The sequence below is a fragment of the Lachancea lanzarotensis genome, scaffold LALA0S04, assembly GCF_000938715.1.
Source record: "Lachancea lanzarotensis genome assembly LALA0, scaffold LALA0S04, whole genome shotgun sequence".
Classification (NCBI taxonomy): Eukaryota; Fungi; Ascomycota; class Saccharomycetes; order Saccharomycetales; family Saccharomycetaceae; genus Lachancea; species Lachancea lanzarotensis.
The window spans coordinates 452026-468020 of record NW_019212882.1 but is presented as its reverse complement, the minus strand read 5'-3'; the positions used below and the strand labels follow the sequence as shown (position 1 = coordinate 468020).

Sequence of the window (15995 nt, the reverse complement as noted above, 5' to 3'; positions counted from 1 at the left end):
CTTTTCCTGTGTCTCTTTTCCACCGAACCAAACAAACTACTTCAAACACGTACCAGTGAGTTGAGTTTTGAGATGTCGAGTGTGCTCTTTTGCTTCGCTTGTTGTTCTTTCTGCTATTCAAAATAGGGCTCTTCGCTAAAATTTTTAGTTAGGAAATCATCTCTTCTCATCTCGATTTTTTTCTTTTTTGGAAAGTCATCAAGGTTGCGCAGATTTAGGATGAAACACCACTTTCCAAAAAGGCAGCTGATAAGTTGGGCGGGTAAAATTGAAGCACCAATCGAGAAAAGAAGGGAGTTGACGAAGCGAAGCTATCATTTGAAGGGGCAGAGGGGTCCATGATGACTAGTATTGTTCCTTTGGGGGAGAGAAAAAGGGAACGCTGGGATTTGCAGTTGATCCGTTAGCATCATCGGCTTGATCTCGGCTCCCATAGGGTGTAATCACAGCTCGAGAACCATTTAGATGTGATGTCAATAAAAGTACCATGCGGGATCACTCAAAAGAAACTTCAAGTGCTGGAAATTTCGTTCAGGAACGTACAAATACCAGATAAGGTATTTAACAAAACGAGACTCCACTTTCTGAAATACTTTTGTCCCGTTTGAACTAACCTTCGATCCCCGAAATGGGGTTTTTGGGTGACAAGAAGTGAGAAAGCAGAATAGGTCAGCATCCGAATTTCCGTACAACGAAAATGACGCTAATGGATCTGACACCAAGATAACAACTGAAAATTTGGGAGTTCAATTTCTTTGGTATCGTTTGGGATGTGTAAAACTAATCCTTCAAATATCTCATTTTTATACCATACTGTATATCTTCAATGTTAGAGGTCTTGAGGAGCCTTAGCCGTCTCCGAAACGAAGCGTATGTTATTACGTTCATCACTCACCCATGCGCTGAGAACAAAGTTTCAACAACTTGCTCAACGACGGGAAAACGGTTTAAACTATGATTTTATGTGTTGTCCAGTGGTTTAAGTTTACTTATGTGCTGGGGAAATATTTAATATACCATGGGCGGCTAAATTTCGTCCAGTGCGACAATTAAACGCCTTTGAAGTCACGAGTATTTGCCATCCAGAAAACGAAACATACTGTCGTCTCTTGGATAGAAATCGCGGAAATTTTGAGTGCAACGATTGCTGAGCGCATAAGGCCCCCCCAAACTTCCTTCTTTACCCATGCCTTACTTCATGTTTAGTTTTGTGATTCAAGCCACTCGGGTGCTGTGAAAACGAAGTCGGTGTTACAGCCCAAAGGTCCACTTACATCGAAGGCGTACTGACATCTGGTGAGTTCTTGTACGCCATGAATTTTGAAGTGCTCGTCGCACTTGAAATACACCCGAGCAGATCTCTGAGGGCCATTCCAACATTTGTCACCGTTAGAATACTGTAAGAACAGCCCGTTGTTTATTTGCGGCAAATTCCCCATCAGCAACTCGGTTTCGTAGTTAGCCAAATCGCTTTCCAAATGAGCAATCAGATCAGTCTCGGAATGTTTTATCGCCAATTCTCCAGCGTATCGATCCGACGCTGTTTTGGGGTCAACTTGGTGCGAGTCAAAACGACCTATTACTACCTGTTTACCTCCGGCCTTATCCTCCTGCTGGATAATCACGCCATCTTGACTGTTGTAACATATTTGGTAAATGTACTCATCGATTTTTTCTTCAGCACAACTAGGGGATACTGTAGCTAAAAGATTTCCCATTTTTTTATTCGTGAGATCACTTGCTTGAACATTTTTTTCCTCTGAGTATTCTTTCCTCAGCTGTCTTAACTGTGCAGCTTTCGCTCTGTACTCTTTTCTTAGCGTTGTACACGTTTGTTCCAGGGCACCGATTTTTGATTTGAGTGACTGCAGCTCCGTTTTTTGGTTGGCGAAGGCATTCTTCACTTTGAAAACAAAACCCCTTAGGACCGATTGAAACGACTTTTCTTCCTCCCATGAAGGAGTAAGGAGCTCCGACGAGACGGTTTTGACCAACACCTCCACATCTTGTAGCCTTCCTCGGACATCGGTGGGAATACTCAATGGTTCGAAGACAAATGATTTCTTGGTCAAAAACTCTCTGTAGCTTCTGACAGCATTTCTGACCCCCGCGTCTTGAAAATTGACGTTGTAGTTAGTTGACACATCGTCCATAATTGTGGTCAGGTTCCGAAGAACCTCATGCATCCTCTGGCAATACTCAATCTTAATTTCCACCAAAGTTTTGGCCATAGAACATTTGCCCTCTATCGCTTTTGGCGGCAGGCGACTGGATCCTTGAAGAATCATACTGGGTAGCTCTTCATTGAAGTAGCTGGTAATTTGATCCCGCTGAGTGCGATCAAAAGTGCCACTGACGCTTCCTATCTCGGCGCTGTTCCGCATGTATTCACTAAACTTCTGCACATTCTGATTGACAATGTCGTCATTTAGATTTTCGTTGTAGGTGTCCTCGAGGGTCTTCAAAATTTCCACGAGTTCATGGTAAGTGTTTGAATACAATTCTGCCTGGGTAAATATCTCGACAATGGAGGAAGATAATTGAGTAATGCCAATTTGCTCCAAGCGAAGCATTAGAGGATTTTCGCGCTGCAACTTGTCGTTATAAAGATTCCGTGCGGCTGCCAAGTCTGAAATGCAGGTCTTGTATTTTTCATTACTTGAAGCATAGTCAGCCTCGGTCTGCTTGACAGTTGTTTCTGCGTCCGTGGCTTCTTCTTCTTGAGCCTTTGGAAGAGACTTGCTTTCCATGTCTTGAAGGGCCAGAACACCACGTCGATGCCTACCAGTCTCCTGCTTCAACAGATCATCAAACTCATGATTCAATTGACTACAGCTGTAACCGGATAAAGTACTGCTGGATTCCTCGTCGGAACAATCGCAACAATCGCACACGCCGTCGTCGACTTTGAATCCAGATATGAATCTCGAAGCGAAACCTTCGTTCGAACAGTAGAATCGTGACAATGAGCCACAGGCACTTGTGCCGGGCTCATCTGAACCATCAGGACAGTCACAGTAGTCATCATTAATCTGAGAATAATTCAAAACGATTGAGGGATCGCTCAAACAGGCCCATTTAGTTGGATCGGATTCTAACGGACTGTAAAGGTGTCGTAGAGCATCAGGGACTCCCCTTAAAGAGGCCGTTGACTCTCTTATCGCAGATAAAAGGAGCAAATAATGAGTCAACGACAACATCTCGTTAATCGACTATGAACTGTCTGGTGCAATGCGAAGTCCCCGTCCAGCAGGGCCATCGATCGTGCCAAAGGAATTAAGTTGTATCAAGTTGTAGAACGAGTACGAGTACAACAACTCAGAACAAAGTTTACACACCACACACCAAAGCCGGAAAAGTCTAGTCTTGACAATTGCTGAGCCATGATGCGAGTGAAACCGGAAAGGTTCAGGGAGCGATGAGATGACACACTACTCGGATTGTCATTTGATTAAGGCCAATGCAATTTCAGCGGGAGTGTAACTTGAAAATTAAGTTGTGACACAACAAATAATGTGGAGGATCAGCTTTCTGGTATTACAGTATTATCACTTAGAAACTCAAAAGTTACTAGATCTGTCAATGTTTATTGTTTACAGCATCAGAAATCACGGAAATTAGATGATATAGTCATTCTGACAATTTTATCGTACGAGTGTTTCGCACCTTGCAAAACCTAAAACTCAAACGACGCATGTTATTCCATCAGGAAATCCTTATCACAATAAACTTTCTCTCGGGGGCGATCGATCATTTTCGGCGTCGTTACCTCAATCCATGACACTAAGCTTTGAATAAAAAACAGAGTAGTGCTCATAGGGCCTAAAGCTAGTGTTTATCTCATACTAAAAAGCCTCAAATCCTCCAGCGCCGTACCACAAAGCATGGATGTATCTCAACGACTGTGCGATGTTATAGATTTCAGAACAATGTCAGTAATTCCTAGGAAGGTGTCAGTTTTTCTCAAACAGGCAATCAAAAACTTTGGAAAAATAGTCAATATTATGATGAAGTGATGATTCTAATCAATCATCGAATTCAAGAAGTCACTAGAAAGTGTAAGTCAAGTCGGTGTTTGGTTTCCCTATAACCGGTGTTCGAAGTGCACAGTGGTACGATATTTGGCCTTCGAAATCTGCTTTGATAAGTGACCACTCGAGACAGGTTTGCGTCACTTGTTAATAAATTGTGAGTTAACGATGGTCGGTAGTGAGAGTCGATCATTGACCGACCTTCCACTCCACATCATAATGGAAATACTCTTCTACTTGCCTTTCCAGGACCTTGAGAATGTTGCAAAGACCTCCAAGACACTGCGGATCCTGAGCAATGAAAGTATCACGTACCATAGGACTTTCAAGAATTCAAGCGCTGCTTCTCAATGGACGAGACGTCTGCTTTTCGATTTCCTGCATATTGTTGACGGAAAGCCGCGTCTACTGGAGTACATTGACTCACATGGCATTTCAGTGGTCGATGGAGTCAGTGCTTTGCAAAAACGGTTCAATTTAGGAACAAATGCACTATTGCTCACAGAGCAGGAACGATTTCACACATTTCCTTCTCTTGATGCACAAGACGGTGGTCCTGGTTGCCACGAGGGCTCTTCCACAGACCTGCAACTGAGGGGTCCCTATGGGTTATCCAGACAACTGAACCACACCGACAAAGAAGGACTGATCTATCTCAAAATACTTCAGGGCTTCCAGCGGATCGCCACAAACAGTCACCGGCTCTTTGAAAACCAGTCAAACGTTCCAGATGCTCATATACCTGTTGCTGAAAAACCTACAGAAAGGCCCGAAAACCCCGCCAGAGTGGTCGAGATGGTCTCAACTGTATACTCACCCGAGCTCCCTACTTGCCGTCCACACAGCCCAGAACCTACTCAACCGGACGCGGTGAACTCAAAAGATAGCTCACCGAGCTCCTCACATGCCTCTAGCTCGGAGGGCTCTCTATTCTCGGAAGTGCCTAAGCTATCAGATCTAACCTGGTCATACTGTGATGTCTTTAAAAGTGAAGAGCAGCCAAGCTCGGCCTCCGATGGCGAGGGCTCTGATTCGAGCTCGTCAATCAAATATCTGAGAGAACTGCAACGCTCTACCAAAGTCAGTGACAAGAAGCATTTTTTTGAACGTTTAAACACACAACTACAGCTAGATCACGAACTGGTGCTTGGCAGGAACGAAGACGAAAACAATACGTTGTCCAGAAGGCTGCGACAAAAGTCATCACAGGATTACGACACAGAGTTGGAACATTGCAGTTCTCTTTCTTTACGTCCTTCTCTTGAAGCTTCTAAAAGCTCGCAAGAATACTTGTCGAGGTACCAGGCGCATTTGGCTACATCAGCCAAAAACAAACAAGATGCAACACGCAAGAAGGGCAAGCAAAGACGGCATAACCAGGCTCCTCACAGAAGGACACTGGTTGCCAAAATCACGGACGATAATAGGATATTTTACGAAAAACTTTAATGACGATAACGAACTTGTTTTCTCGACTCATGACGAAACAATATACAATCTTGGCATCCTAGATCACCTATATTGAAGATGCCAAGGCTAGGTAGTGTATGCTTTCTCGACTACTATATTCGATTCAAAGCTTTTGCTCACTTACGTGTAAAGTGATCACAATGCGACTATATAATAGAAACGAAGTAGGTCAAGTTGAGCTATGAACATCAAACGAAATAAGATTCATAATCCATTGAATCACTCAGCGGCTCTTCCGTTTTTGAGATGTCCCAAGTTGTTGCAAAATCACCTGCTACAACTGCAGAGGGCTTTAATGCCCGTCTCTTGTGGCCGGATATGATCAGAACACCGCATAATAAATGGGTTTATACGTGCAGAGAAATCGTCGACCGGCTGGGAAGCGATCCCCATTTGGCCACAGAGATGAAACGGAGAATGGAAAAGTGCCTGATGTACTTTTATGTTATGAAAAAGCAGTTAAAGCTCTTTGACCATACATATACAGCGGCTTGCATTCTCTTTTTCAGATACTGGTATGTCTACGGACTGCCGCCAAATTCAATCGAATGCATTCACTTATCACAAGCATTACTTGCGACCGCTTGCAAGACGGTGGAGAACAACAGGCCTATCGATGTTTACGTCAAAGCAACTGGTGAATTTCTACTAAAAGACATCCCCACTGCCCGCAGCGGACAAAACCTGGAGAAACTCAAATGGGAGCTCCGAGATAAGCTTGTAGCGTACGAAAAACAAATACTGTGTCAACTGGGATTTGATCTTAATTTGAATAATCCGAAAGAACTCATCGAAGAGATCTTCAGCGGATTTTTCCGTTATAACAGAGACTTTGACTTGGACGAGCATTTCAAAGTAACTCTTCCGGGAATTATCCAAGAAGCAAGGAATTTCATCATTCAAGCTGGCACCCAGCCTGTATCGCTACTTTGCGATGGCTTTACCTTTACGGCACTGTCACTGGTGTTTTGTGGGTTACAGTTCAAGAATAACAGCAATCCATCCTTCAAATTTCCAAAGAACTTCTTTTCTCAACGATTTCCTATCAAAGCAAGTCCGCAGCTTTTCGTGGATCTATTGTCCGATTATAGAGTGTTGGAGCAGAACTTTTTCGATCTTAAAAGTAATAAAGGAGAAAAGCTTCGAGTGACGCTAGATGTGATGAACGATCTTATTGATGAAGACGAAAGTGTCACTCAGTCTGATCGGGAAAGTGACAGTGTCTTTGTATATGAGGACATTAAGGACGGAATTGTACGGGATGACTTACTCAAAAGTATAGAAACACGCGTCAAAGATCTCTCAGCAAGAGTAATAGCCCAAAGTGAAGCGAACTCAAAGCGAGGGCCAGTTGAAGCAGATCATGCTGAAAATGTTGCCAAAAGAAGAAAACAGTAAATAGGATTAAGCGAAGCTCGACTTGATGCAAAGAACAGTACTGAAAAGTGAATTTACAGATAATCATGCATTAACGATTTAGTGATGGATACTGGAAGTTGTAACATGTTCACAACTTCGAAATACGGCAAATTTATGCTTCAGCTTAGGAGGCCTAACCAACGGAAGAAACCCAAGATTTTTGGGTGCTAAAGTCAGTATAACAAAACACAAAATGGTGTTTTCAATAATTGTTCGTTATGGAAGGTAAGGTTCCAACCCGTTGATGTCATTGAAGAGCGTTGCGAGCTTAATGGGAATCTCTCCTTTGTTGTCTAAGTAACAGTTTTGCCAGAATTGCACCCATGAGAGTCCTTTCTTCCACAGGTCTTCCGACGTCTGTACCTCAGACTGGTGCTCTCCATGTATCTTGCGCTTAGCTTTGAGTTTCGCAGCACTGAGCAGAAGCGTTATTTCGTGGCTGTGTTTGCCCGCCGGTTCATGAAGTGCGTCCACTATTATTGGCTTCTCATCATTGATCTTCACAAGAACATACGGGCATCGAAGGTGCTTCAAATCATTATCTAGGGTCCCCATTTCACTACCTCGCTCGACGAGTGTATTGGCAAGAGCTGCCAAAGGCGAACTGTTCTTTTCGAAAAGTCTCGGGACCGTCCCACAATTGAGTAGCTCATCTTCATAGAATAACCTGAGCTCGCAGAAGAATGCAATCACGTATAAGTGAATACCACCATAGAGCACAATCCCTTCCAAGATCTTGTCAAAGCAGAAAAGAAAAGAAGGGTCTCCAGATAGTGTGAAAGTTGAGGCGAGGATGAATTTGCGAATCATACCATCTAGGTGCGTTTGTTGCCCCCTAATGGCATAAATTCTTCGGGAACCAAAATCTTCAATTTCGCACAAGGGACCTCTTAAAAACGATATGCACTCCTCCATTTGGCCTAGGACCGTGAACATCTCTTCCATCATGAATTGATCGAGTTCGTCACCACATGTCAGTATGCTCGGCTCCGTACAATCGAGTATGTTTGCCAGTAGCCCTTCGAAAATGTCTAGCCGGTTGACTTTGAATTCTGTGGCGATTTTGGTTTTTGTCGCTCGCAATCCACCAAACCCTCTAACTAGTGATTTGGCACATAGAAGCGATAGGGATCGCTCATAGTCGAGAGAAACGGCCACAGGAATGTCACAAATTCCAAGAGTTTTACGACATTCATGCAAAAACTGAAGCGTCCACCGGAATTTAAAAAACGCCTCGGCATACTCCTTATCGAAAAAGTCCAAAAAAGCTATGACAGTCTTGGAGATGATCACTAGCTTGATTTTCAGCTCTAAGGTATGACGTTCGTACAGCCGTGTGCGCGAAATGCTTTTCATCAAAAAGCGAGGGTCCACCTCTAAATCTAGTTCAGGATGGCTTGTGATCTCCCTCTCTAGCTCTAATTCCAGCGCTCTGCGACCCTCGCAATGCTCTTCCAGCAATTCCTGAAAACAACTTTCCGGACACATGCTCACAATGAGTTCGAAGAACGTGCCTGCAACGTCGATAAATGGTTCCACTCCGATCAAACTTCTCAGACACGAAAGTGAATTGCGAAAATGTTCTACCAAGCGCTCAAAGTCTGATTGATTGTCATTTTCTGGGTTCGATGATTTGGATACTTCAGCTAGGGTGCAATGTTAGTTTTCTTAGCCCTTTGATAAAAAAAAGTCATGACCACTCTTCAAAAGGCAGTATCCATTACTGGAAGCGTGGGTCACTCTTAAAATAACTTACTTTGAGTCATTGGATGCTCTACCAACTTTCCGTGATGTGTCGATCCCGTACCGTCTGAATGCGTTGTCACTAAAGAGTATTCTGTCATTGTACAGATCCACAATCTTATATGAAAGATGTAAACATCTCAAATATCAATGACACAAACCGACACTTCCACAAACGAAGACATGGATGCTGATGATTACCACAACGAACGGGATCAGGTCGTCGGAGAAACTCCGAAAGGCGTGCCAAACAACCTAAGGGCACAAATCCACAGAGGCGATACGAAAAAAGTATACAATACCAGTGATGAAATTGAAAGTGATGATGTTGACAGAACAGTTTTATCTGATGCCAAAACGGTGCCAGGAACTAGCGTATTGAGTACTGAGACGCCAAGCAAGGCCAAAGACTTGACTGGCAACCTAGCCACTCCCAGTTTGAATAGAGTGAAGGCCTTTTTTCGCAACAAAAATATAGCGGGACACAAAACCAGCGATCCATTAGTTGCACAGCAGCTTCTACTTGAAACTTCGCCGTTGGATACGCCACAATCTCAACGGATAAAACCTGATTTTGGAACGAGAAAAATTTCACCCACGTCTCTTATCCGTAATATGCGTGAAAATCAAGCTCCAGATTTGAGTAGAAACACGAGTGGGTTTTTGGAATTGAATGAAGACGTAGAAGATCGAAATGATACCTTCGACCATAGTAATACGCACGAACAAATTTCTGGCAACTTAAATACGCTTGGAAAACGAGCTAGTGTAGTGAGCCTACAGAGCTCACCAAAGACAACACCCCAAGACACTAGTGATATAGTACCAACTTCAGGACCGTATGGAGACTTGACTATTCAATCCAGACAAGACAAAAGACTGCTATTTTCGCAAGCTATACCGGCTGGAACGATCGAAGGCTCATTTCCAAATACGGACAATCATCATCAGACAGCTGAGATCACGACACAACCCATAGATACAACTGATGAAAAGCTGTCTGGGTTTGATAAATTTGACGGTTCTGCTACTCAGATTGACAACACGTTCATTCCTTCTGCTTTGCCACCCGAAGAAGGAACCATCCTCAGCGACCACAATTCTCCTTTTGTCACGAAATCCACGCTACAACAGAATACTTTTTTGAAGTCCCCTATAGATAATAGCACACCAAGCCGCTTAATACCTTCCCCAAAAAATGACACATTGCCCTTGTCTAGTATCAAAACCTCGAACGTGCATGAGGAACACGACCCCGATGACCAAGACAAGACTCCCTCCAAATCGGATAACAGCAGATCCCGAAAACAATTATACGATACTGGCACAAATCTTGCTCCTGATACAGCATCAGAGTTAGATGAAAGTGAAAGGCGAATACGACTTCGATTTTCCAACGGATATGAACAAAACAAGGACTGTGAGATTTTTGAAAGTGAGAAAGTAGACGATAATGTTATTTATAGCGATGTTGAGAAAACGCAGGATTTACCCGAGGTCGAAGATGTCATCAATCGCGAATTGATGGAAGATATTAATCCTGAGCTGGACACAGTACAAGGGAGCAGGTTTTCTTCCCAGCGGTTTGATACCCAAGAAATCGTTTCTTCCCGAAAAGCTTTCGACCAGGCTTCTTCTGAAGCGTCTCAGGAGGTGGTGAAAAACCGAAGACTATTGAAAAAAAAACGCTTGGGAGCGCGGAAGCTTGATGACACAGTAGAACAGTCGGCACCAAAGAAAGCGGGGCTCGAGATTTCACCAAAACGGTTGAAGACTGGATCTGCTTCTCAAAGCTCCAAACTTGGTTCCAATGCAGTCAATGAAGTCGTGACCAGAACTTCAACCGACTCGCGTCATCTTTATGATGACACGGTCATGCAGGAGAGTACCGCGGGTCTTCGGGAACCTGCGACGGAGGTGCTTTTCCCATTGCTGGATAGTATAAGAAATAGTGACAGCAATCTTCTCACTCGAAAGGATATACGATTTCAGGATGCGGTATGGTGTTACTATGATTTCAATTGCATGTATTACCCTGGAAAAGTTTATGAAACTGACCCGAAATTGACAGACACCGAAGTGTTATTCGAATCTGGAATTTCCGAGGTTAAGCGGGATGATTTGCATTATCTCGATGTGACGGTAGGTGAAACAGTATTGTGGGAGGGGAAGCCCTACGAAATTACTGCTTTAGAATGCCGATCAGAAAATGTACAAAAGGTTATAAGGTGTGTTCGAGGTTACGACACTGTTCACTTGAAAAGAAAAAATAAGAATGGTGAGTTAGGTAAGAGAACATTGGTTAGATCTCTTTCTTTGGTAACTTTGACTGTCGAGCTTTGGGCCAAGAGGCCAAAAATCATTTTGTCTGGAGATACCCAAAATCGTGAAGAGGCGTTTGAGGATCTACGCTATCCCAAAAGGGGTCGTAAGTACACCACTGTGGTAACACCACTAACCCCTTCCAATGCTCTTGCCGAAAACGTCAGCGGGCGTGAATCGTCAAGCATTCACTATGCGCCGCATTCAACCAACCAGAACAGCAAGGCCGAGTTAAATGCAAATGCAGTAAGCCCGCACTCGATCAGCTCAGAAAGTGGGGGTGTTTTCCGCGGTTGTCTTTTCGTTTTGAGTGGCTTGAGTGATCAAAAAAGAAGCCACTTATCGTCGATCATCGAGCAAGAAAAGGGTATAGTATTAAAAATGAGTTTTTCCCACATCATTGATTTTACCAACAAGGTGCATGGTTTATCAGGTACAATAGATTTTGCGTCAATAAAGTTTGCGGGCTTGGTTACGGAAAAACACTCTAGGAGCCTAAAATATTTGGAAACCCTCGCTCTCGGTTGGCCGCTGTTGCATTATAGTTTCATTGAACATTGTCTGAAGCTTGGAAAGACGGACTGGCTTAGTTTATTTCAGTTTCTTTTACCGGCTGGCGAAAGTTTTCGTCTGCGCAGCTCATCTGGCTCGAAGACAGGCATAGTCAAGTCAGCTAACATCTTCAATTTCTACTCAAGTCTTTTGCAAGACTTATCGCTAAAGGAACAAATCATTTCCAGACCTTTAAGGATGAATAGCTATCACGTCCTGGTTTACGGATCCTCAGACCTGGATGAATTTGTGAAGTTTGCGTTTCAAGCACTTGGTGCCGCTTCATTAAAGTTCTGCGACACCACAGAGGATATTGCGAGCTTTCTAAAAAGAGATGATGAGTGGAGTGATTTCGAAGTCTCTGCCCCGGCTTCTGTCAAGGACAATTTGAGAATCATGCCCAGAGATTGTAAGGCATTGTTGTTTATTAATTTTGGAGGTGAAAAAGATCATGCTTCAGCGCTTCTTGGTAAATGCGTGAAGCAAAATTCCACTGGTCCCAATATATACATAGAAGGGAAGGAATGGTTAATACAGACCATAATCAATGACAGTACGGGGCATGATGACGTTTAGATTTTCAATGTTCTCGCCGGAACCCACGACTCACGATACTTGTCCAGAAACTCTCAGAGATCATCGAATATTATGAACTTTAGTGTCGAATTCCCTTTGGTCCAACTGTCTTTGAAGGACCAAGAAATCTAGAGACAGCTTTTCCAGGAAGTGGGCGTGCGCAAAGTTTTCGAAAACGTAATAAAAGAAGCATTTTGCCACGACGACATACTTTTCCGACAAATGATAGTGCTCGGCAAATCCCTCTTTGTGATTGTCAACTGTGTTACTCTTGGACTCTACACTCTCAGCCATGCTTGTGGCAGATGTGCGCGTGAACTTGAACTGTCTAGATTCCTCATTTGAAGATTCAATTGAATCTTTAGCCCCGAAAGAGAATTCAGTTGTTGCTTGCTCCGGCATTTTCAAGAAATTTGCGTCGTTAAAGGAGTAAACAAGGACATTGTTGATAAGTTTCTCCAAATGATCCATATCGATTGAAAACGTAGCACCCTTGGATATAGACAATCTCGGATCTTTTGTGAATTTGATAAAGTCTTCGGGACAAACGGCCGCTAGCTTTGGAATCAGCAGTTGATTGGCTAATTTTTTGAGCTCGTTGTAAATGCAGAGAAGTTTGAAGTTTGGAGTCACCTCGAAATCCATAATGAACTTGATGACAACAAGAAAATTGTAGTAGTAGCCTTCGAGGTTGAGTACTGATAACTTGGATTTGTTGAACTCAATTGTGTCATCTCTGCTTCTGAAAAGTTTCGAAATGTTTTTGATGGAAAAGTTGAGGGCAACAAGAAAGTCAGTGACTATGCCGTATGATCCTTGTGCGAGAATGTTTTTCTCCTTCGAAACCAGAAAGCTGTGGTAAAGTTCTAAAATGGCATTGTTCCATACCTTTTGAGAAAACAGTGGGTCGATTTTACAGAAAAATATCATGCAGGTGAGGGAATTACGCATGTCTATCGCGCTTTCAATCAAAATCAAAGAGCTAGGTACCGGTGAATTTGAGTGAGGGAGATTCATTTCCAATTTCCTGGTGTCTATCTTAGTAAGAAAAACTTGGAGTGGGATGGAAGACCTGTTTCTTCTTATGTTGTTGAATTCATAAAATAGCATGGCACTGCAAAGAAACTCTGGAATCAAATGCATCCCGACATTGCTGAAGGCGAAACTTCTGTAAAACTTGTCAAACTTTGCACTATTCTGTTTATAACACCGCTTTGGTGTCTCTTGAAACACAGCGGCTTGCCATACGTCTTCGCTGTCAGGGATGACACTTGCGCTGATCTGAAGATCACTTAAGAACAAAGGGGCATCAATGTTGCAGAAAACGTTGAGAAATTGACATACCTTATACGTCATCAAAACAGTCCTAACTGTGGACTCGTAAAGAACGTACTGGCTAGAAGACTCGAAAAAGAAAATAGGAGTTGATGCTGTAAATAGTAAGCTCGTTTTGACCAAGGAGCAAAGCGCCGATACTTGCTTCACAACCATCTCAGCGTTGATTCTCTCTAAAGGATCCGCGAACATTGCGAAAACAACGCTTAAGCAAAGAGACTGGATGAGCCATAGCTTTCCCCGCGACTCCTTACTTTCGGCCAACTTTTCTTCTTGTCTTTTTCGACTCGTCAGATAAACGTGTAATACTCTGCGACTCTTTTCGTAAAGGTCAAGACTGTGGGACCTAGCGCCTGGCTTAAACAACGATCCCATAGAGGCGATGAAAAGTGGCAGACAACATACGTTCGAATTGAAAAACAGTTCATCCTCCGCTACTTTGGCTTGCCCTTCGTGAATGTAATCTTTGAAGTCGTCCAGTCCCAAGGTCAGTAACCTAGGATGAATGAAAGGATAGTGAACAAGGAAGGAGGATTCGAAATAGCTTGCGTAAAGATTCAAGTCTTGACAACTAGGAAGTTGCGATCCCTGTCTTCTTACCTCCGCAGAATGCGTTTCTGACGCATGATCGTAGTAGTACTCCAGAGTCTTTATGCACATGTTGCGAACGTCATTTGTGAAGAATTGACAGGTCGTAGTTGTGTTTTCAATGGCACCCTCAGGCGAAGTTCCTGATGGCGCTAGTGCCATGAAATTGTGCTCATCATTTGAAGTACTGTTAGATGAATCGACAGCGTTTGAGAGATCGAACTTGCCCGAATCTTCGACTCTAATTGGCGAATGAGGGTATTGAGATGTCTGAAAAACTGAGACCGCATCCAGGCGGCCAATAGCTGCATTTTCGGCCAGCGAAAATGGCGCTGATGATGCGCTGTAGCAAGGATCATCGGTCTCCTGCTTGTTGGCGAACTTAAATTCATTGAAACGTGAAATGATATCGGGCGAAGCATCTTTATTGGGGGGTATTGGAGCTTGCCAATGATTTCTGCGGAAGAGGAAAGGCAGACGTTCACCTAGCTTTGAGTTTGAATCAGCTTCTTCCAGCTTTGGACGAGCTGAATTGGTGTCAAAGAGGGAATTTACGACGAGGTTATTTCCCTCGATTCTCCACGATGAGGAATTCCGTTTTGTACCGGCATGCCCTGTCCCTAAAAACTTAGCGATACCGGTTGACGGTGCACAAGCTTTTCCACTTCGAGGGCTACCACGACTGCTTCGCCGACTCCAATTACTGCTTCGACTAACAATTCCACAACCAGTTATGGGAGAATCCCCGGAGTCGCTAGACTCCTCTAGCATCGGCAGCGAATTCATCTCTTTTATCCACGTGTCCCGATCCAGGAGATTGAAATTAGAATAGCCCGAGCTTGTTGGGTTTTGAGGTCCTGCAGGATTCTCTTCTCCCAAAGTTAAATCTAATGGCAAGAGCTGTGGCGTCGAAAATTCTACTCTACCCATATCGGCACCGATTTGTCCTACCTTCGAAAGTCCAGCATATTTTTCAGCCGATTGTGCAGAAAAAGAAACCCTTCTTCGTACTGTAAACGGTGTCTTAGACACCTTGCCCACATCTGCGCTTCCATGTTTATTCAAAATACCACTTTCTTCCCCTTTAACAACTGAGTTGTGGTCCTTTGCTCCAGCGCTCAGCGACTTTTCAATGAGTGGCACACTATCACGTTTCCGACGGTAAGAGTTCAATGCATCTCCTCCACTGCCGTTGTGAGCTCTATGCACATGTCGTATCAGAAGGTCTCGGCGGGTAAATTTTCGCTCACACACTCCACAATGATACGGTTTCTCCTTGGTATGTGAACGCTCGTGGCGCACCAAATGTTCTTGTCTTGCAAAAGCTCTTGTACAGACTTTGCATACAAAAAGCCGTGGCTTGCCACTTGGCGTGAGGCCTTGGTATCTCAAGTTTTCTGGCAGTTCTTGTAGCCTCTTGTTGACTTTTGAGTTCATGTTGTTGCTAGATGTGACAACAGGGGAAACAAGATCCAGAACCGGCTGGTCCGTTTCCGGGGTCAAAACCCCGCTTGCATGATCATGGGGCGACCCTAAATAGCTAACACTGCCACTGCCACTAGCGGATTCTTGTGTTTCAGTTGCTGCCATTATAACAGCACTATAAATGTCCGTGGAAAGGCCCAAAAAAAGAAAACAAACAAAAAAGGACAAAACCAAATGGAAACTGCGCTAACTGCAAAACGAGACAAGCGTTTTATACTCTAATCAGCTGCGCTCCAATTTTTGTAGCGATGGTAGAGAACTTCTCCAAAAAAAAAAAGGGATTTGCGCTTTTAGCCGCCTACGTTTCAAAATGTCACCTCGCACCCAGATCGCAGATCAAACGTCCAAAAACTGCAAGTGTCTCAAGCGCCGCAACTTATAACGTAGAGTCCAAAACCTGTTGTTCTCACCTCTCTTTGATTCTTTGTCCCATCAAGATGTGGTGAGCGAAGACAAAGGGGGATGATCATTGTG

General features: G+C 43.6%; 6 protein-coding genes across 6 annotated transcripts; 3 read left to right on the top strand and 3 right to left on the bottom strand.

Moving 5' to 3' along the window:
• Positions 1–1202: 1202 nt before the first annotated feature.
• On the bottom strand, positions 1203–3200 carry GTB1 (LALA0S04e05534g1_1; the record flags this gene model as incomplete). Its single annotated transcript, XM_022772806.1, has 1 exon — positions 1203–3200. The coding sequence occupies one exon, from the start codon at positions 3198–3200 to the stop codon at positions 1203–1205; it is 1998 nt and encodes a 665-aa protein (XP_022628234.1).
• Positions 3201–4199: 999 nt separating this feature from the next.
• Positions 4200–5480, top strand: MFB1 (LALA0S04e05512g1_1; the record flags this gene model as incomplete). The annotated part of the gene is made up of 1 exon (XM_022772805.1): positions 4200–5480. The coding sequence occupies one exon, from the start codon at positions 4200–4202 to the stop codon at positions 5478–5480; it is 1281 nt and encodes a 426-aa protein (XP_022628233.1).
• A 267-nt stretch (positions 5481–5747) lies between these two features.
• Positions 5748–6899, top strand: BUR2 (LALA0S04e05490g1_1; the record flags this gene model as incomplete). The annotated part of the gene is made up of 1 exon (XM_022772804.1): positions 5748–6899. One exon carries the CDS (start codon positions 5748–5750, stop codon positions 6897–6899), a length of 1152 nt encoding a protein of 383 aa, XP_022628232.1.
• A 237-nt stretch (positions 6900–7136) lies between these two features.
• Positions 7137–8686, bottom strand: ADY4 (LALA0S04e05468g1_1; the record flags this gene model as incomplete). The annotated part of the gene is made up of 2 exons (XM_022772803.1): positions 7137–8539; positions 8677–8686. 2 exons carry the CDS (start codon positions 8684–8686, stop codon positions 7137–7139), a joined length of 1413 nt encoding a protein of 470 aa, XP_022628231.1.
• Positions 8687–8813: 127 nt separating this feature from the next.
• Positions 8814–12113, top strand: RAD9 (LALA0S04e05446g1_1; the record flags this gene model as incomplete). The annotated part of the gene is made up of 1 exon (XM_022772802.1): positions 8814–12113. The coding sequence occupies one exon, from the start codon at positions 8814–8816 to the stop codon at positions 12111–12113; it is 3300 nt and encodes a 1099-aa protein (XP_022628230.1).
• Positions 12114–12173: 60 nt separating this feature from the next.
• ADR1 (LALA0S04e05424g1_1) lies at positions 12174–15626 on the bottom strand (the record flags this gene model as incomplete). Its single annotated transcript, XM_022772801.1, has 1 exon — positions 12174–15626. One exon carries the CDS (start codon positions 15624–15626, stop codon positions 12174–12176), a length of 3453 nt encoding a protein of 1150 aa, XP_022628229.1.
• Between the last annotated feature and the right edge of the window lie 369 nt (positions 15627–15995).